The sequence below is a fragment of the Dromaius novaehollandiae genome, chromosome 5, assembly GCF_036370855.1.
Source record: "Dromaius novaehollandiae isolate bDroNov1 chromosome 5, bDroNov1.hap1, whole genome shotgun sequence".
Taxonomy (NCBI): domain Eukaryota; kingdom Metazoa; phylum Chordata; class Aves; order Casuariiformes; family Dromaiidae; genus Dromaius; species Dromaius novaehollandiae.
Window position 1 is genome coordinate 65,145,012 of NC_088102.1, and position 21,334 is coordinate 65,166,345.

Sequence of the window (21,334 nt, forward strand, 5' to 3'; positions counted from 1 at the left end):
ATTCAGAAAGACATCTTTAAGAAAAGTATAAGACCTTCTTTTAAATACCACTTACAGTCCAAATGCAGTACGGAGACAAAAAGGGTCATAGCGCATCTGCCTTGCATGTTACTATGAGACACATCTAAAATATTAGATGAAATGTAAAATTGGCCAAAGCTGCTAAATACATCAGTAGCAGAACTGTGACTACAAGCCCTGGTTTTGCTTTCCCCCTAAATGCACACAGTCCAAGTCCAGTTTTCCTGACCTTCTCTGAGGTACGTAAGACAGAGCTACAGGATCATTGATGGGTCTCCTGACAGCCTGCCATTGACCAGTAAGTCCAAGAATCACATTCACTGTCTGTAACAAGAGAAGCAACTTGCTGCTCCAGAGCATCAAGCACGATCAGCAGCCAAGAAGCTGCAACACTACTACAAACCATTGCACACTGGCCTACAGTGTCAAGAGCCTATTAATTCTCTAAAGTTGCTGAAGGTGACCTCTACTTGTCCTTGCCAGAAGGACCTCACAAGCCCCCAAACACCAGCCTTTGCACAAGAGCAGGCTGTTGCCTCTCATTCCATAGGGACCTCTCCTACTGCAGGATCCCCAGCTGGAGAGATCAGATAGCTTACGTATGCATTCAGTGAAAGTCACACATAGTAACTGAAACACAACGCAGAGCAGATTAACGTCACCCACCTGGAGCGTGCGGACATCAGCCAGCTCTCCCTTCAGGCATATCACAAATGAGAAAGTTTAATGAACCGAGGGCTGGAGCGGAACATGGGACCTGGGGTCTTTGCTTTGCAGCTGACTTGCTGTCTCACCTGGAACCACTTCACTTCTCTATTTCTGCTCCCATCCGCTACTCATCTTCCTGATTGGCTACAAGCATTGCAGATTAAGAACCACCTTTAACCACTAACTTTTCCAGGGCCTGTATTTGTCATTCAGATAGAAGTTTTAAGGCAAGCTGAGAAATCATAGGCACCAGGAATGGCTTAACTGAAATGTTATTTTTCAAAGAATACTTTTACTGAACTGTATTTTTGACTTATCTAAGAGTTATTGAGCTTGGAAGGAAAGGAAAATTAAAGAGCCTTTTTTCGCACTTTATCTCCTTCCCAAACACCCAAAGATTTTCAATCAGCTTAGAGACTCAGTTAACATGCATATGTTCTCAAACACCAAGCAGTAAAGATCCAGTTTAGGAAAGTTCTATCTGCTTTTTTCTCCTCTCCAACAGAAACACAAACCTCTTCTGGTCTGACCATTCAAAATAAATAACATAGCCACAGATATTTACAATACCAAACCAAACCAGTGAGCATAAAAGAGCCACACACACTTACACCACAGAGATGAAATTTAATACTGTCAGGTTATTTCTCAATACGTTCCTTAAAATGTTCAACTTCAATCTTTACTTACAAAGAGCCTCCTAACAATCGCCCCTGAGAAGTCAAAGCACAAAAATAGTTGTCATTTTTTTCTAAACCAAACTTCCATTTCTCAATATTGTATCATCTTCATGTTCGGTATTTTAAATCATGTAAAATGATGCTTAAACAGTCATAACAAACAACCAATTATTGTTATTAGAGCAGATCCCTTAAATTTGCTTACCTTGTACGTAGATGCTTAATAGTTTGCAACACAAATGAGGGGAAAAGAAAAAATGGAAAATATAGTAAAAACACACTGGTATGTTTCAAAGACTTGCAACTAAACAAAAGCACATTATTGCAACAAGGAGTGGGGAAAAAAAAAAAAAAGAAAAAAAGAGTAGTGATAAACATCAACTGTGAAGGGCCATGGGAATGCATGTGCTCATGATGATATTCCCCAGGGTGGGGGGAAGCCACAGGCAGGATGAAAGAACACACTGGAACTGTGGACCACAGCAGGTGGTCCAGGCTCCCACACTAGCCTGGTGGCTATTTTCATTCCCTTGCAGAACTGACCCCTACACACCATAAAGATTCAAGTGGGACGACAGAGGAACAGAGGAGGGAATTAAGCCTGAGAAACCATGTACCCAAAAATGACAGTGTAACAAAGAAAATCATTTTTTCATTTCTCAGCTGAAATTCCCCATCTCCCTCCTCATAAAGTATAATCTAGTAAAGCTTTCTCTAATTAGGGATATGAATAAACATGGCTTCATATGAACAGTGCCACATACCAAAATGAACATTGCCCTTCCTTCCATCCAACTCAGAGAGAAGGGTTCAGCCCTGCACAATGACTTCTTCTCACTTGTTTATCGCTGCAGCAAATGCGTGCTGCAATATGAATGACATGCTGAACATACCAGCAACAGTAAAGTGATAGCTATTAAAACCAAAAATATCAAACAGACCGGGAACGCGTTTTGACAAGGAGGAAACATTAAACCAAGTCTTCGTAACATTTGCTAAATACAGAGGCTCATCACATTTCAGACCATTTGTATTTAATTGTCCTTTCATCTGAAGAGCAGTGGATATGAATGCACATCAGGCAGCAGATGAGTCAGATGTTCTCAAGAGCTGCAATCAAGGACGCCCCACAATACCAAAGCCCTGCATGCATAATGTCCTGCACAACTCACTTCTGCTACAGCCTGAAGTTTCTTTTCCCTGCCTCATCCTATCCCATGGCAGTCATGCACCAAAGCACCGAAAGGAAAATAATAAATAGACCTGCAGTCTCATAAATTCACAAAGTTTAAACACATGAGACTCCAGGAGCCTTATGTCCACACACTCTTGAAGAGGTAGAGCTAATGCAGGAAGTCTTTTAAAGCTGCCATGGAAGCAAACTCACACTATTATAAAATAATCTTATGCTTTTGTTTTACTATTTCTTCAACAAACAAAAACAAACATGAAAAAAAAAAAAAAAAGGATATGCTCACATTTCTCAAGGTCAGTGTCTCCAAACGAATGCATGAGATGAAGTGAAACTCCGAATGGAATAGGTAACCCAACACTTCCAAAATAGCTTTTGAGTGGTAATTACACAGGATGTCATATCAATTTCAACACACAGAAGGGAGAATCCCCACTCTTTGGGGGAGAAAGCAGATAAGCCATAGGCACAGAGACAACAGGCAGCACAGATTATTGTAGGGACAGCACAATAGAATTGAACTAGATTTTAACTTCAATTCAGTGCTTTGAGCCTTTTGTACTCTGTCCTCTAATTCTTGAGATCAGTTTCTCCATTTTAGTTTTTGACAATACTAACTCAAGTGCAGAGGAAATCAGCAGACCACAACTTGGCCAAAAGTTCAGTTCGATCATTTAAAATGACATATAAAGATAGGCTGTGGATAAGGATTATATGAATTTTAAGCCTTATTTGTTAAGTCAGCTCTCTGTATTAAAATACAAACCAAAGTTGTTAATCCATGGTAAATATGGAAAAGAATTCGTCCTCTCTGCATTCATTTTAACCTGGCTCTCAAATTGGACTTTTCTCCAAATGAAAACAAAACGAAAAGGAATAGTTTGTGGTAGAGAAAAAGCAGCTAAGACTTGCACCTATTCCACAAGGCCTACATACTGCAATTTAAAAGCAATTTTAAGTAAAAAAATTTAACTCAAACATTATTTCATAACCTTGAAGTAATTCAGGCTCTTATCTGTTTTTTCCTTTTCTCATCAATACAGCACCTCTCAGGGTACAAACGATGCTTACTCTTGATCATGCTCTTCTTAAATCATTTTCACACTGCTAGCTCTGCAAAGAATGATGCTTGCTCCAGAACATTGCCATTGCTAATCACAGAAATCATGTCTCTCATAGGTCTGTAAGGAGGAACAGCACCGAGGGCAGCAGAAAGAAGATGACATTGTTTTTACTCTTCCTTTTCAAGGAATATATCTGCTTGCATCCCTTCCATTCGCCTTCATGAATCACTTGTCCTGCCAAGTGCAAGTTCCTCCAGGCAAACGCTATGGCTGCCTTGGCTTTGTGTTGTACCAGAAACGAGAGAACTTCATACTCAAGGCATTACGCAAAGCACAAATGAGTAACAGCATGAAATGGATGCAACAGTGGTGTTCTTTGTAGATATCTAATCACAAAAATCGGGACACCAAACTAAAAATGGGCAAGAGCAGTTTGAGACTCATTGGAGTCAACACTGGACTGGAGGAATTATTCACTCCTGCAGTAGCCTGGACTCTGAGGCTCCAGTGCACGTCTGAGAGAGCACGCATGCACAGAACAAGGCTCACAATCAGAAAGGGCAGAGGCTGGCTCGTCTAACTAAAGACCTGTCATGAAACACTACCAGGGGCTAGATGCAATACATACCTCACAGCTGAAGTGGTCAACCTGCACCCCCTTGCCTTTTGACCATCAGCTTCCCTGCAGGGAGGTGCATGCATTTTGGCTGGACATCTGCCTATATAGGACCTCCACGTCCCAACAGGCTGCATCTCAGCCACCCAAAAGAAGTCTGCAAGTAGTACAAGCTGTATGTTGTGCCAGACTACAGTCAACACCCTGAGCCTTTGAGTAATGTTTTCTCTCTGATCATCTTTGTGGTTTCACATAGGTCGCTTTGTCTCAAAATAGCCATATGAAAAGAAAACCCACAATACTGCTCAAGAATGCTACAAGGTAAATAAATATTCATGATATGCTTAGACAGCCGGAGATAGAAGTTGCTACATATTTATTATTTGCCTGCTAGAGAGAGGCCACTGGTTAAACAGTTAGAGGGCTGCAGACAAAAGTAGCACAGCAGCCAGGCAGGGTCCCGCCTCATTTGCTACAGTTCATGACACCTGCACCTATCTCCCAAACACAGCATTATCCAAGAGAATTCAGCATCTTTAGCCGATGGTAACTCTGTTTCTATCAAGTTTCTGAATGCAAAAGCCTTCTACAAATTTGAAATAATTGAATCTTATCAACTCCAGAGCTTACAGGAAAGGCATGGAGGGCTTTTACTACAGCATTTGGAAGAGTACTATTAGGAAACTGTTCTGATTATCTTAATGCACTCGAGGGAAAAAAAAAAAAAAAAAAAAAAAAAAAAAGCTGGGGGAAAAAAAATGGTAATTTTCCTCCTTACCTGAGACGCTCCATCTAGACAAGGCACTGAAATAGGGATGTTACATAACTGCTCCAAGCATTGTTCCGATCCTCCGCACGCCTCCTGTCCATTGGGAACCACTGCACGCCTTCCAAGTTGCCCATAGTCTGCTCTGCCCCAGGTGAATACCTTGCCAGTTTCTAAACACAAAACATATTTCAAAGTTATTTATTCACCAGGGCCATGGAACATCTGGACACCAATTCAAAACTAGAACAAACCTTAATGTATTTACTTCCAGGGCCATAATAAAAAACTATTAAAACCAACTAGAAACATTATGATATACTTCTACTCACTTAATCAAACTTCAGTAACTCGCTTTCCAACAGAATGCCATCTTTGCAGTGGCTTGGGCTATAAGTGAAACCACCTCAGTAAAGCTGCATAAGCCATGTTTTGCACACAATACATACACTTCAGTTATACAAAAGACATTTTTAGCCTAACAAAAGCAGACACAAAACATTTTACTCTGAACCCTAAAAAATTCTTCTTGCTTCCAAATATTTGCCATAGAGACATCCATCCTGTGTCCTGTAGTTAACATAAGGTTTGTGTTTTCCTCATAGAAGATACCTTCTGTCACAACTTCTGTTAGCAGAGAAACAGCTCTCAGGACAGCAACTGGTTCATTAGGAACATCACCACAGCTGTCATCAAGCATTGGAAATGCACTGATTTGTTTTCACAGGAATCACACATTGGCCAAGAAAAGGTTACTTCAAGTGAAGTCAGCTGTATTTAAATCATCCCTTGCTCCACAGAACACACTGGGGTCAGTGCTGCAGGACTGACATGCAAAAGTCCATCCTCAGGTCTGGATAAAATCCACAGAGCAATGTTTTTTTACTTTCTGTTCTTAAGAAAGAAAACAAGCAAATAAAACACTAAGTGCCAGCTTTATGTTGTTAATGGAGCCACTAGACCTCTGCAGATAAAGTCATGAAAAAGTGTCCCTACTGAACTTCCGATTCAAAAGGTTACCTAGACACAGCATAAACAGTATGTTCTCAATTTGGTTTTAACTGGAAGCAGCAACTCGCATTCCAGCCCAGAAAACGTGAAGTGACCTTGAATTATGTACGTACTTAAGCTTAGCCTCAAACTCCTCTCTAGACTTGAGCTCAAGCAAGTCATCAAGTCAACCATAAGCCAAATGATCATTTTTTCTCAATTCTATTTCAAGTCAAGCAACTAGCTTAAACGCACACGCACACTTCTCCCCTCGTCAGTCAGCACAGACATACCCCACTGCCTGCCCCGGGAAGGCAGCTGGTGGTTTTATTAACATACGCCCTAACACAGACCTTTGGAAACCTGAACGCTTCCCTTTTCCTTTGGTGCTGTTTAGCTGTCCTGCAAGGGGCAGAGGTGGGCATTGCTGGTCTGTGGACTTTAAGATGATCACATATCTTACAAATAAACTGGAAATCTCCAACTTAAATATATTTATATACACAAAAAGCATACGCATCTTCCTCGGAAATCTGCTAACAGTGGCTTTTATTCAGATCTTTACAACATTTCTTCAGTTTCATTCTCTCAGTTCACTGATAATGCTTCCCTGAAATAATTAAGTGATAAAATTAGTTGCCCTTTCCTTTCAAGGACACAGAGATTTTCCTCCTTTGGAGCTTCCTAACACTTCAGGGAAAAGAAGAGACCAGTCACAAACCACTTTTGATACAAAAGATGCCTTTCAGTGCAGTAGCTTCACTTTGTTAGGTTAAAATCATTAAAACAAGTTTTATTAAGCAGATTGCGAGTATATCTTTTAGAGGTTAAGAAAAGTTTGCATTTAAAAAAAAAAGTAGCATATTTAGCTTACTCTATATATAGACCTCTGCTAAAAAACATCCACCATTGCATAGGTGTTGCAAAAAAAGCTCCTGCATCAGTACGCAGTAACAAATTTAAATGAAGGCTTGGCCTCAGGATTTATCAGACCAACTTACTGCACCTATTCAGTAGCTTATCAGTGGACTAAAAAAGGAGAGGCAGACGACTCTATTTTGCATCAACTACAGGAATAGACACTGAATTTTACGGAATTTAAAGTCAGAAAGAACATCTGCATCATCTAGTTACATCATTAATATATCATAGGCTCTCAAATTCTACCCAGGCATTGCTGTATTAATCCCAAGGACTGTAGTTTAAATAAAGCATTTCAACTTTCAGAAGCCAAAGGCATTGACTGCAACACGCAAAAACATCAGCAACCCAGAAGGCCTCTGGACAAGTAGGTAGTGTGTTTGATGCTACACACCCAAATCCTTGTTCACTATCTATAAGAGGTTCACGTCAGTCCAACTTAAAGGAAAAGCTCTTTCCCAAACCCCACTCAAGTGCTCCATTTGGGCCCAGACACAAAAACACCAGCCATGCATCTAACAAAGATGATCCTTTGCACCGTCACATCAGAGCACTGCTCCATCTCATCTCCTGTCTTTCCTGCTGCTGGTGTCCGTGGATTCAAATGAAGGCAACCTAAAATCCCAGGATATGCCTAACCAGGTATCAGCTGGGAAAATGGTCTTCCTGCGCTGCAGGTGACCAGCAGCAACCAGAAAGCAGACCTGATCACGGTCAGTGCCATGACCACAAGCTGCTAGAGGGAGCTCAGGGCAAAGCAAGCAAGACTGGAGCCTGAGCAGAGAGAAGCACAGGGGTCTGTAGCTCCCCAGGTTGCAAGATCAGAGCAAAACACCACCACCACCTACTCTGAAGTCAAACTAAACTCCCTTATGAATTTAGGGCTAGCAAGTCCATCATTCACCCCAAGATGTTGCCTCCATATTTAACTGCTCCGTACATTAAAAAAACCCACCACCATCCACACACCTCTCTCTCTCTTGTCAGGTCTTACTTATCTAATTACAGTTGCCATCAACCGCCTACTTAGTCTTGATGAGCAATGATGAAAAAAGTCCCTCTTCCCCACTACCTGCAACCTTTTCCACGTGCTGTTTCTCTTTTTTCCATTGCATGGGATGTACTGGACTCCTTAAGGCACCCTGAGCAACTCTGTTACCAGTTTTTTGATTTTTGTAGCTCCACATTGAACTTTCAGCGGTAGCACCAAGTTGAAACATAAGCAATAGAACTGGAAACCAGATAATTCAGTGGTTTTATTCCTCCCCAAGTCCTAAACACTTTGAAGTACTCATATCCACTACTGTAAGTTATTCCAATAAATACAGCGGAAATAATGTAAGCATATTTCCAGGATTAAATACCTTGCAGTAGTGTTGACATTAAAATAGACAGCAATGATGTTTAGCTACAACAAAACGCGTTCCATCCACATTCTGTTCTCTAACTGGACAAACACACAACTACCTACATGCACACAAACACAGAGCCTTCAGGAGAGCGTAACCCACAGGACTGCTTACAAACAGAAATGAATTGTGACAAATTCACTTTTTTGTTGCCACTACAAGGGGAAACAAGTTTAGGGTAGCAATTGGTAGACAAACATCGAGAACAACCACTAAGAAAATAAAAATCAGATAAGCTAATTTTTTGCTTTCAAGAAGAAATTTGTTAAAGCACAAAGATTAGGTAAGCAGCCAACTTTCTCAGTTCTCAGAACAGCTACTCTAATCAATGAGAATTCGTTCCCCAGAGCCACTCCTGTTCGGTGAGCATCCCCCCTCCCACACTCAGCCTCCTGCTAGTGGGCCCCCATTCCTTCTTTTCAGCAAAATACATCTGCCATGGGATCCTGGAAAAAAATTAAAGAAAGTTTTCTTTTCTGTGAGAAATCCTAACAGGAGATGATTTAGAAGAGTCTTCTTTATGAAACACTGATTATATTTTCAGCAATCAATCAAACAAAATCTCAGTCTGAAGTGGAAATTTCAGGCTGAGGCAACACCAATGCATGGAAAATTCCAACCAAAAAGGTTAAAGTCTTGTCAAAAACCTAAGCAAAAGAAAGCACTGAATTATGACAGAAAGTGCTAAGCAATTGTAATGAAATGTATTGCTACTGTGCTGCTTATAATATAGATGGTATTTTAAAATGTTCTAAAAATATTTGAGAAAAAGACGTTAGTCATATGGAGTAAGGAGGTTGCAGGATGAATTACTTAAGAATGAAGGGTGATATAACAAGGAGTGTCGGTCTAATATTAGAAGAGAACAGTTTTTAATTAGAAGTCAAGAAAACATATACAGTGATGAGTCAACTGGACAGAGAATACATCAACCACTGAAGTGGCAGAGGGACCAGAAAATGAGGTATTTTATACCAGACACTATATAGCAAAAGGGCATAAAAGGCAGGAGCTATTTCTACAGCTTGTAGGAAAGAAAGAAGCATAAAATGCTGGAAAGCTTTTCCAGGTCTCTGAAGATACTAATGATGCTTAGTAAGACTTTGGTCTTGCCATGTTCTGAGCAGGAATGCCCCAATTCGGAAAGGCACTTCAGCTGAGCATCCACATCGTCCGAGCCGACTTCACTGCAGTTGTTCACTTCTCCGCCAGGCAAACGCTACCTCAGATAAGGGCCATGGCGCTCGCTACCATTTGGAATCAAGGCGCAACAGGTACAACTCACACGTGCTCTGCCCCTGCAGCGTACATCTTGAATGGAACAAACATACAGCAGCTCAGAGAGCTAGGAGAACAGGACAGAGGTCACAAGATTAAAATAGAAAAACTGTCCAACTGCCCCCTAAATAAATAAGTACATAACAATACTCTACATCACTCCAGATTCTACAAGGTCACACAGACCTGGTTACAGTTTTCTCCTGCTCTTTGAACTGCAAGGAGAGCAGTCTACGTCAGCATACAGACAGCAGCAAATCATCTAACCCACAGCATCAGTCTTCACAGAATGTGGATGAAGGTATGCGCATATTCAAGTGCTTGTGGCACTACACTAGCAATCCACCATTAGAAAGGCTCCTCTGCATTTTCTTCAAACCTTCCTCCTGTCCTTATGCTACCACAAAGCATAGTCAGTTGAGAATGGCCTGAAAATTACAAGTTTCACAACCTTCAGAGCTGTGAACCTTCAGATTTTGTAAATCTAGCAACACTGCATAAAGCACTTCCAGTTTGCTTCCTGCCTGACACTGCAGCTCTTACTGTGCTTCTTTATGCCGCTGCTGAGGATGAGAGTATGTTATTTTTCCCTTTTAGCACTTTCCCAATCCATCTGCTCAGCCATATAAATATTTGGAGACAAATATCAATAAAATATCCATTTTGCTCTTAAAAATTGGTCTGTTCCACTGTTAAACAACGGTGAAATAGGGACACTGGAATTTACCTATTTTCACATAGATTCAGCTTCATCTTTATATGAATTTTCCTGTTCTAAGATAATATCATAAATGCACTAGTTTTATCTTCTTGAAGCATCTATTCAGTATCCAGACATGCTTTGAACTACCCTTTCATAAATACTAGATGAAAGAGTTCATCCAGGTTATCTCAATTCATGGCTGCATTAACAATTACTTTGCAAATGAACTCTGGATATTCACGCTGAATGCTTAATCTTATTCAAACCTGAAATAGGAAGTTCTATATAAAATTCCTAATGCCTCCTTTCACATGAAAATTCACAGGTGCACACATTAAAAATTGGTATGTATGGGCCGCTTTTGCCTTCTACCTGCCCAGCATAGGGCAAACCAGCCCCTTTCCCACTAGAACAGCAGCATCAGGACACCCTTATAGAAAAACATCCACCCAACCCTCCCTAGCCCTTGTCAGCAGAAGACAGTTTTAATCAGCTGCTGGAAACCACACATCACTTTAACACCTACAGCACAACACTGCTACCTGTGCATGGCTTCCTCACAAAGTGGGACCAGCTGCTCTGACAGAGCTTTAAATGGCCCTTCACCCTTTCACACAAGAATCCAGTGTAGCAGAGCTGCTCACGGCTCGTAATCTGTGCTCTTTCTACGACTTTGTTACAGACTTCTGCATCTTCATATATGATACATCGCTCAAATTTTTACCCTGTTCATCTGTATTGCCCACTAGAAGTGCATCACTAGAACATAAACCTATGCACAACCTTGTAGTCATGCCTCTTCATGAAAATTCAGACAAAACAGCAAAAGTACCTCAGGAAAGGCAACAGTAACCCTAGAGATCGTTTCAATTGTCATTTCCAGCCTTCTGCAGTCACACATTACACACCTAGTTCAGGAGAGTCCACACAGCACCCACTCAACATGCGGCAGCTCACTAAAGGCCCCAAACACCCCATAAACAGGTTCAAATCTGCAACAAAAGGCCAAAAGTCCCAAGTGTTACAGGAGCCTTATGAGTGTCACCAACACTCCCGCAGTAGCTATGGATTTGTCAGCTGGGACTCCTACATGCTTCAAGCAGGCCAAAAATTTCTGCTATTCTGAGCTACACTGGAAGCCCACAAATCTGGTGACAAGAAGTTTATGGACAGGACACGCCAATCAGGCACCTAAAGGATTTCACACCACTAGTATCGGCGCCTCATGCTGCAAGCAACTGGCTTCCCACCATGACCCATCTCTGTTGTTTCAAAAGACAACAAAAACAGAGTGAGAAAAGGAAAAAAGGAAGAAAAAAAAAAAATCAGCCCGGGAGCCAATTACACATTGTGAAAGAAAATTTCAGCCAGCCAGGAGGAACTTTGTTGCACACCATTAATGTAAACAGATATGCTATAAGGGAATATTATCCAGTCTCCTTTCAGAGATTCCCAAAGATAAAAAATACCAGATATATCCAAGGACTCAGATGACAACGCAGTGTAATGGAAAATACTTAGTAAGACTGGTAAAGCAATTAGGATGAAGGACCCTCTCTAAGAAAAGACTTTTGGGCTGTAACAGCTTTTACCACAGATAAAATTTTTCTGGGCACAGACTGAGAACTCCATAGGCAACAGTTCACACCAAGACCACCTGAGAAACTTTGGGCACAAAGTTGGCTGTTCTCACCCCTAGGCCACCCCGCTGCACTGTGCACAAACACCTATTTATGAGGAGGAAGGTAAACCACGTTAGGGAACTAATCTGGCTGAAAAATAACCCAGGAATGGGTTATGGCAGCAGCAAGAAGTGCAGAAGGCAGCGCTGTATTAAGTCAGTTTAATATTCTATATGATAGGATAGAGATAACTTGCAGCTTCACATGACATGCTAAGTTTATCACACACTTTACCAATATATCCATCAGGACTGTCGACATCATTTAACATTTAAACAGCTTTGACTTTCATTCATTAAAATATAGATCAGTGAAGCTTCTTTTTTCGCTTCCGTAGTTACATCAAGTTATGCCTCAAGATGGGCAATGTTTAGTTAATGAGGTTATTCAAACACTTAGTTGTATGCTTCACTACTTTGAAAGACTGGGCAAAAATATCTTGGGAGGAAGACAAATTCAAAGCCTCTCCAGATACTCTGGAAGTCCTGTCTATGTGTTTGGTTTTTAGAGGGGATGAAGGCTGATTTATCTGAGAGGACAACTGGAAATCTGCAGTGTCACATGAAGCTCTGAATAAACTGGAAGAAAATTAAAGTCTGAGAAATTAAATGTTTGTACAATTGTGTTCATGTATCTGTTTGTTGTCAGCAGTATGATCTTGGCTCAGAAAAATAGGATTTCTACCAGCTCTTACCACATCAAGTCCATGCAATCATGAAACAAAGCAGGGGGAGGGGGGGCAGCTAAACCACCTATCACACTTTGTATTCATCCTGCAAGATGAGAAAATTCCCTTCTCATTTCTCTCCACTCATGATTACAGAGTCATGACTGCCTCACCAGCTGTGCCTCTGGCTCATTTTAATTTCAAACTACAGTACATATCTCACTTTTAGACTTTTAATAGCAATGTCTTAAAATGCAGATCACTGCCTAAATTTAGTTACATGATTAAAAACAAATCCAACTCATCTCTACCCAGCAAACAGAACTGCTGCATTCAAGTTTCAAAAGAGGGCTTAACTCTTCATCTAAAAACAAAGTCCTAACAAAAAAGTATAGAAGAAAAAGAAAAAAAAAAATCAAAGCACAATTCGGCAATGCCTCTAGAAAAGCAAGGATGCATAAAACATTAACCAGCTATGGAAAACTATCTGCAAATGCATCATAGTATACTATAGGGTTTTTGTTCTATACTTCTGCAAATAAATTCAGCACTACGCTACTACAGCAGTATGAGTCATGCACTTTCACTGACATTCTATATTTATACCTCCATGCCCTTCTTCTGCTCTGTTACATGCTTGCTTCAATACATGCCTCCCTTCCTGCTGCAGTCCAGCATCTCTCCCTCTAACCTTCCCCAGAAAATTAATATTAATTGAAATTTCTTTCTAAAGACTTACGGAATGACTATTAAACACCATTTTGCAAAAGCCACACCCTTGAACTATTGTGACATAAAGTAAATGCTTTTATTTGTTTACAGTGATTTTATTGCATCTTATTTCCTACTTCTTGTCAGTAAATGGACTGCTCAGACCATTTCCTCAGAGGCAAGGTCCAGGTCTTATTTTATTTGGCTTACCACAGTATAGCGCTACAGAAATAATCTTATTCAGAGATTGTATATTACAGAAAGTGGTGTTAAGTATATCCATGTTTTCTACATCAACTTATAAGAAGCATTACCTATGACTCCAACCCTGCAAGCATCTGTGAGTCTCCAAACGTGCACTTGCATTCTCTAACCACAGAGAAAGCAAGTGATCCTGTTTGTCTCAATATCCCACTGCCTTCTGAGACTATCTGAGAAGGAACAGGCACCTGTCTACAAGAGAGAAACAAAGTGAAAGTAATTAAGCTCCCAGAGCTAATATTTACCTTGTCAAAGGACTTGAGGGCATGCTGGGGATAGACAGAGAGAAATAGCAGGAGGAATACTCTGTGAAATGAGAATCTACAGAAGAACTGAGCTTATTTCCTCTTGTCCACAAGATGCACCCTTAAGAGCAAACATATTCAGAGACCTTTTGGACAGAGATTTCACTAGGTAACAAGCCTCAGACATGCATAATTCTGAAGAATAAGCCTCAGACATGATATCTAAAGAGCAACAAATAGCATAAAGAAAGAGTACATTAGATGTCCAGTCCTGGGACTTGCTGAGCAGCTTTAATTTTCTCAGCAGTTCCCAGAAGCAGCTAAGGGAGTTCTACATCCCATGGAATTGAACCCTAACTACAGTTCATTCTTAAAAAGTAAAGTACCAGGAAAAGGACAATGTCACAAAAACAGAAATAGCACCTTCAGGGCCTCCCAGGAGATTGCCCTGCTTGTTCAGATGGGGCCAGAACCATAAGGACAGCAACTACCTGCCACCAAGAGTGAGCTGTTCACCTCAGAGAAGGAGCAGCCACAACTGTGGCATTCTCACTGACCCGAGGAACAAAACAGTTAAGAGGGTGGGAAGGCGAACTCGCATCCTTTGAAGCCAAGAGATGAATAATAAGCAATAATGTGATGGATTCCCTCTGGAATATCCCCACTTTTTTCCCTGCCCCTGAGAGAAGCTAAGAGTTTAAGAGTATGGAAAAAAACATGTGATTCCACCTCAAACTGTGTATGGGAAAGATAGTTAATACCAAGGAGACTGCCAGGAGAGAAGGAACACATGTAACCAGCTGCATAATAGTCGAAGTATCTAAATGCCATTTATGCCCCTAAAAATTTCCATCACCTAGTAGAACTTGTTACCCAGCTACCAGTTTCCTTGCTTCTTGTTCCAGCTCACCCCTCCAACTCGCAGGAATTCACATCTTAAGAGACTGTGAGGTAGCGCCAGCACTTCAGAGCCACAATTTAGTGTGGAAGTTTAGCGATGGAAATGTTTCTGCTTATGTAAATACTCTTGTATGAATGCAATGCAAATCTCTCCTGTAGAGAAATTTGCACCACCCTGCACAGAGGACATTGTATTAGTGTAGCTTACTTCTGATGTTTCCCAAACAAAGCTACAGCTCTCCACAGCCTCCTCTGCATAGCTACAGCATCCATATTTGGTTGAAGTGCCAGGATGTCTATGGTTACAGGTTACCCACGCATATGTGTAAACAGGGTCATTGTGTATGTACGTGCGCCATGCTGCCTGTTCGTAAGACAGTTTTAAGTTCAAAAGTAAGAGAGGAAAGAAATAAGAGAACTTTTTCCCTTAGGAGTTTAAAAAAAAAAAAAAAAGAGAGAGAGAGAGAGAGAGAGAGAGAGAACAACAAAAATGAAAAGAACAAGAACAAAAAGCTCCTGGTGCTTCGTGGCCTTCTTTGCTCTGGCATTAAAAAGGATGCTAATTGAATGAAGCAGTGCCATCAAATTCATGCTTCACAGAATACAATGGGATAGGACAGCTCGGACAGGCATCACAAGTTTTCTCTTGCCCTAAAGCAGGTGGCCAGGTGGGGAAGAGCCATCCGCTTGTTCTGAAGTGAAAAGCTTAAGAATCAGACACTGAAAAAAACAATTTTATATATCAAGTCTGCATCTACCGAGGATCAGTTCATTTCGGGGACTCAAATCCCAAGGCCACATGATGAACACTGCTCTACAATCCAGCTCTAGAATCAGAGAAACTTTTAAATAACTACTCTAGATTCTGAAATCGGGCACAGCCACCATACATTTCAACAATTATTTTCTGCCTGTGCATGCCTACAGTGTTCTGGGGTTTTTCTTTGTGCATTTTTTTGTTTTTGCTTTTTTAATCTCCAGTTAAGTGAACAAGCAAGAACAGATGATCACAAAAGGATACTTTGTCCTGAGTGACTTGTCAAAGTGATTCGTCAAGACAGATGGACTTCTGGCAATTCACACAGGCACCCCTACATCGTCACCATAGCCTGACCTTCTCTTCTGGCAAACGGACTGCTTCAGTTTGATCAGCTATAACTCTAGCAGGCACAAGCCTGAATGAAAAAAAATTATCTACAGGCAAATTCATACAAAACGCAGGATGGCTATCATCAGGTCCAAAAATCAAAATGGAAAAATAAAATGACAACTGCCAAACTGATTTTTAGTTTGCTAATTATTTGGGGTGGAAGAGACAAGTAGGAAAATATAATGCTAAAGGAATGAATATATGTGTGTGTATATATATGTGAAAATATATAAAAACACGCTACTTCAGGAACGCGTGTACATGCACACATGTATAGAGAGAGAACAACAGCGTAGCTTTGAAAAAGGTAAATTAAAAAAAATTCTAGAACAATAAGATTTCCTAGATTCATAATCAAAAGATCTTAACAAAACTGATAAAGCAATGTCCCTGAATAGATCACCGTCTTCTTCAAAAGTTTTGCCCAATTTGTCTTTTTAATAAAATGACAGCGCACAAGTGAAAATGAGTTACTTGAAGAAACTCCTCCCAGGTTTTATTCTGCATGAATCAGATGCTGAGACTTTCTTAATACAACGGTCTTTGTCCCACAAAAGGAAAAATTTATTAATTACTTTATTCTTATTACATACTGTGTTCCTTATAATATCAGACAGAGGAACAAGGTCTGAAAAGGGCATCCAGCAATAAAGTGTTTTTTCTTCTTAAAAGGGTTGCCTTCACCCTCCACACCATGGAGACTGTATTAGCAGCTGATTTAGAAGACAAGTTGACAACAATTTTTAAAACAATATACTTAAATCTTGAATTTTGGAACGTGGATTTACATGCTCAATTTTGAAAACAAAAACCTAAACTCACTGTGAAGCAAAGTGCTCCCACACTTCGTAAGCACCTCAAATTGTAGCACATGAGTTCTGGTACTAGAAAGCATCCTGTCATTAACAATAAAAGGAAAATAATGAATTTAATGAGACAGAGTAGCCTTTATAAGGCTGTTTCAGGAATATCATGGTGATAGGAATACAGCTGTCAATATCTTAAAATTACTTTACAATAGAGAAATAGATGAATAAAATGAGAATTTCAAAAGCCTGTCATATAATTATGAGCTAGTCTACTTGGAGGAATTGAGATGTAAGTGATACTGCTATACACCACAGCAATGCCGATAAACATTATGCATGGAAACGTTCCCCAAAGAGTAACTTTTTTCACATAGCAGGTCACAGGAACCACTGACTTACAGACGAGCAATATAGCACTTTCAGTACTACTTTCTATTCCTACTTTCTATTCCACTCTATCTAAAGCATTTTAGTTCGTTTGGGAGTTCCTTTATATTGCTGTTGTGCAGTCAGGCCATTTTTTCCACCATAGAGTTGTCCATGGCACCCAATTTTGTTTTAACCTCCTATTCCAGGTATCTCCTCAGCTACAAAGATTAAAGCACAACTTCATTATTGAAAACATGCATCTTCCTATAGCATCCTAGGGATCCTCCCTGAATGCCACAAGAAGAGACAACTTGTGGCAGAAGTGCTCAACAACCATGGAAAGGATTGTAAAAGAGCTTTGCAAAAATAAAACCATTTCCAGCAGCTGACACTGAGAAGCCAAAGTCTAGACTTGAAACAAAGAAAGCAAACCTGAAGCAACTGAGCCCTTAAAAGCAGCAAAACATCCCCCAAAACTTGAAGCGCATCCTAAGAGACAGGTAAATGCAGTTCCTCTCGATCTGCAGACCTGACTCTCAACTGTTTGGGGGCCACGCACCATGTATGCACTTACTAAGAGTCTTTGCACCAAAGTTTAAATAAGAACTACAGGAAAGGGAAGGAGTTACACTTGAGTTGCAGCTCCCATGCCCTGTCCTACAGCAGCCCTTGCGAATCTTGCCCAGTCTCTATTGGGGCTTGGAATAGTTCCTTCTCCTCCTGTACAAATGAGGTCTTCAAAAACAACACAAGCACGCAACAGAGACTGCAAAGTCACCTTCAAAGTTTTTTTTTTTTTTTTAGGGTAGAAATGATCTATTTGTTCTCCAGTGCCATTCTGCATTGAGACTGAGCCTCGCTTACCAACGAGAGCTTGCTGCTGTGCCGCAGAGTTGCTGGAGGCCAGCCCTGGGTCATTTCTCTCTTAGCAGCTACACTATTCACTATTCAAAAAATAAATTGCTGAAATGAAAACTGATCTGGAGATCCACACCAACATAATTCAAAGTTAAATGCAAAACTAATATACATCCCTACTATATAGTAGAAATTCATCACCAGGTTTGGATTTCAGCAATCTTTTTAAGCAAAGAAATATTTTTATAGGCTATATTAAAAAAATGATTAATCTTTTATTTAAGGAAATTGAGCCACAGAGCAGCACAGAAAGAAACAGAAAACTGATTCAACTTACAATTTTTCTTAACAAACACAGGCAATGTTAAAAGACACCAGCTGCTAACCACACTTGTATATATTGGACTCAAGTGCTTATTTAGAGGTCAGTCGTGGTATTTTCAGAGCACTCAAAAAATCCAGCTAAGTCAGCTGAACACATATGGATACATAAATTAAAACCCCATGTGCTGGAAGCTCACTGTTCATACTTACATCAAGACACAAAGATACAACTTCAGGTTATAGTGGCGTGGAGTCCTTCCTAGCACCTGAACAGACACGGGCAATGTAACAAGCCTGACTGAAAGCTTTCCTCCTGGACTTTGTTAGACTGTTATATGGCTCCTCACACCTCAAATCTTTTGAGCAAGAAAAGCCACCAGTCTAACAACCAAATAAAACAAGTACCTACATCCTCCTGGCAGATCTCATTAAAAAGACGACAAAGCCCTTCTGTAAGCCTACAAATCTGGTACTCAGTATTCACAGCTGTTGACATCTCCTGTACCCAACAGCATCTTACCTCAAATTCACAATTCGCAAGTACCTGAACATAAGAACAAGCTGGTTAGGGGGTTGGTTGTTTCTTCTGTTGTAGAAAGACAGACAGAAGTCCTGAACAGTACTGTTTTTCAGAAGCACGAAGCTCCCATTAAGCTGCATTATGGCGGCTCACCCAACATGCTCCTAAAAAAACACATTATCTCTGTTCAAATAATAAGATTCATTAGGGAGCATTAAGCCTGAATAATTACTAAAATAAAAATCAGGAAGTGTCATTTAAAAGTTATGGAAAGGTATTTAATAGTCTTAAAATGCTGCTAAGATTAAACTAGATCTTTAGATCAATGCGCATACATACACAGATCACGTACACATAGGCAGGTCCTCTCAAAAGGTGAGTTTAGTAACAAGACCATTATGAAATGCTTTAATAAAGGATGTGATTCAGGTTTAAATGAAGTTGTCATTTGAAAATGCAATAGTCATTCTTGTAGGCATGCCCAAAGACCACAAAAAGTAAAAGAGTGCTGAGTAAATATACTTTGTGTTTGGCAGTCGCTCGCCAAATGGATTAGTTCAACTATTATGTAATGGTTGGTTTCACTTCCAGCTTTTTTATTCTATGCAAAGCAGGTGCAAAGCACTACCACCTTAGTTAAGCGGTCAAACAGTTTGTCTGGGACCATGTTATATCCCCTTTGCACAGCTGCAAAATTTATGAAGTGCACGTTTTCATCATTTGCCTGTTTCACATCAATCCCTCACATGACTAAAGGCTTTGAATGGCCATCATTTCAATCAGTCTCATCATCATTCAGCTCCATGCCACTACAGCATGTGACATGACAACGTTTAACGCTCAGAGAAACTGTCTTCTTTTTTTTTTGCTGAAAAAGATCACAGCAGCAGTCAGGGTAAATAAATCATTGTGTATTTCTAGTTAAACGTGATGAGGGTTGACAAGATCCATTTGTTTGCATTACGTAATTTATCTATCAAAATTTTCCATATATTAGTGAGGTTTCTTTGGTCTATATTTACCACAGCCCTGAGACTGTTAAAACCATCTTACCACACGAGCTCATACATTGTCCAGTTTCTTCTTTTTCTTTTTTTTTTTTTTTTCTTTTTTTTTTTTTTTTTTTTTGAAGTTGCTCTGGAGCCTGTACTGAACTGCAATGTTACAGCCTCTAGCAACAAAAATTCTCACCTCGCTACCGGCCATGCCTATGATTCCTGTGGTATCAGTATGCTCAGGCCCTTCTCTCTCACAGCAGCTCACGTACTCTAGATTGTTCCTTAACTAAATCATACTAACCAATGGAAATGTCCATATGAAATTTTATCCCCACCTCTGTATGAATCTTTACATTCATTTTATAGCTGCCTAGCTATGAATTGGTTTAAACAAAATGAAAGTAACTCAGGAAGGAAAAAAAAGAAGTCAGGCTTAATCTGAACTAAACACCTATGCAGCAAGGTAAAGGCAAATTTTAAACAAAACTTGTACAGTTTCCTTCCCCATACCTTCCCAGAAGCAGTTTGCACAACAGGACTATCCAGGATATAGCCAGAGCAGGACAACCCACGAAAGAAAACAGGTGTGTACCTACACGGCGTTAACACTAAAACAGTATTCAGTCAAACCAAGCTGCCCCAGTTTGATTTCCACAGAGTGTGCTTATACCAAGCATCTACTACTGGATCGCTATTATACCATTCCATGTTTTCCCAAACGCAGACCAGGCTTGAGCAGCAGTGAGAAGTAGCAAGCAAGTCTCAAGGTACAAGGAAAGACGAAGCCATCTCCGTGTTACAGCTAGGAATACGGACGAGACAGCGGTGTCCCAGGTCTCCCCGCAGGAAGGGGTGCAGGGAGGGAACCCCGAAGCCAGCCTTCCTGCCCATGCTCGCTCCCGAACGGCAGAGCCCGATAATGAAGTGTCACTGTGGATGGCTGCCACCTCAGGCAATGGCTAAGGCTCAGCTGGGGACCCACAACACGGAGGGGTCCAGAAGTTGAATTATGAGCTGGGAGTCGAGAAGAAAGCAACTCAGTTATACTGTCTCTGGCCCAGCCTGTTGGAACAACAACCAGACAATAGCAGTCTCTCCAGTTATGTTTTCCAAATTTGGATCTTTCTCTAGTATTACCTATGAATATGGAACTTAAAGGCAAGCTATAAGGGAAATTAATAGAGCAGCAGATTTTCCCTTACCCTTCCTTTTCAGCTTCAAACAGGTGAAGTGACAAAGAGGTTAGTATAACATGAACAAATCCACTTCAATGTGATCCAAAATAAATGGTTTAACACAAAAAAACAAAAATGGTTTTAACAAAACGCAAATGGCTTGGATGGCAGTTAAAATATTTTTTGTACCAGTGACAACTGTCCCAGTTACAAGCACATAGAAGAATTAGAAAGACACACATTTATGGTCAAATTCCTCCTCTTGAAAGGAAACTTTCTACTGGCCTTGTACCATGATTACACAATAACTGCAAGAG

At 40.4% G+C, this 21,334-nt stretch overlaps 1 protein-coding gene across 3 annotated transcripts in view; it reads right to left on the minus strand.

Moving 5' to 3' along the window:
* Nucleotides 1–21,334, minus strand: part of SERGEF (secretion regulating guanine nucleotide exchange factor) — a 153,735-nt gene that overhangs the window by 108,595 nt on the left and 23,806 nt on the right. For all 3 annotated transcript variants that reach the window (XM_064513110.1, XM_026092770.2, XM_064513111.1), the window contains exon 9: nucleotides 5,060–5,220. In XM_064513110.1, coding sequence (XP_064369180.1) covers nucleotides 5,060–5,220 — 161 coding nt within the window. The remainder of the gene's footprint in view (nucleotides 1–5,059; nucleotides 5,221–21,334) is intronic.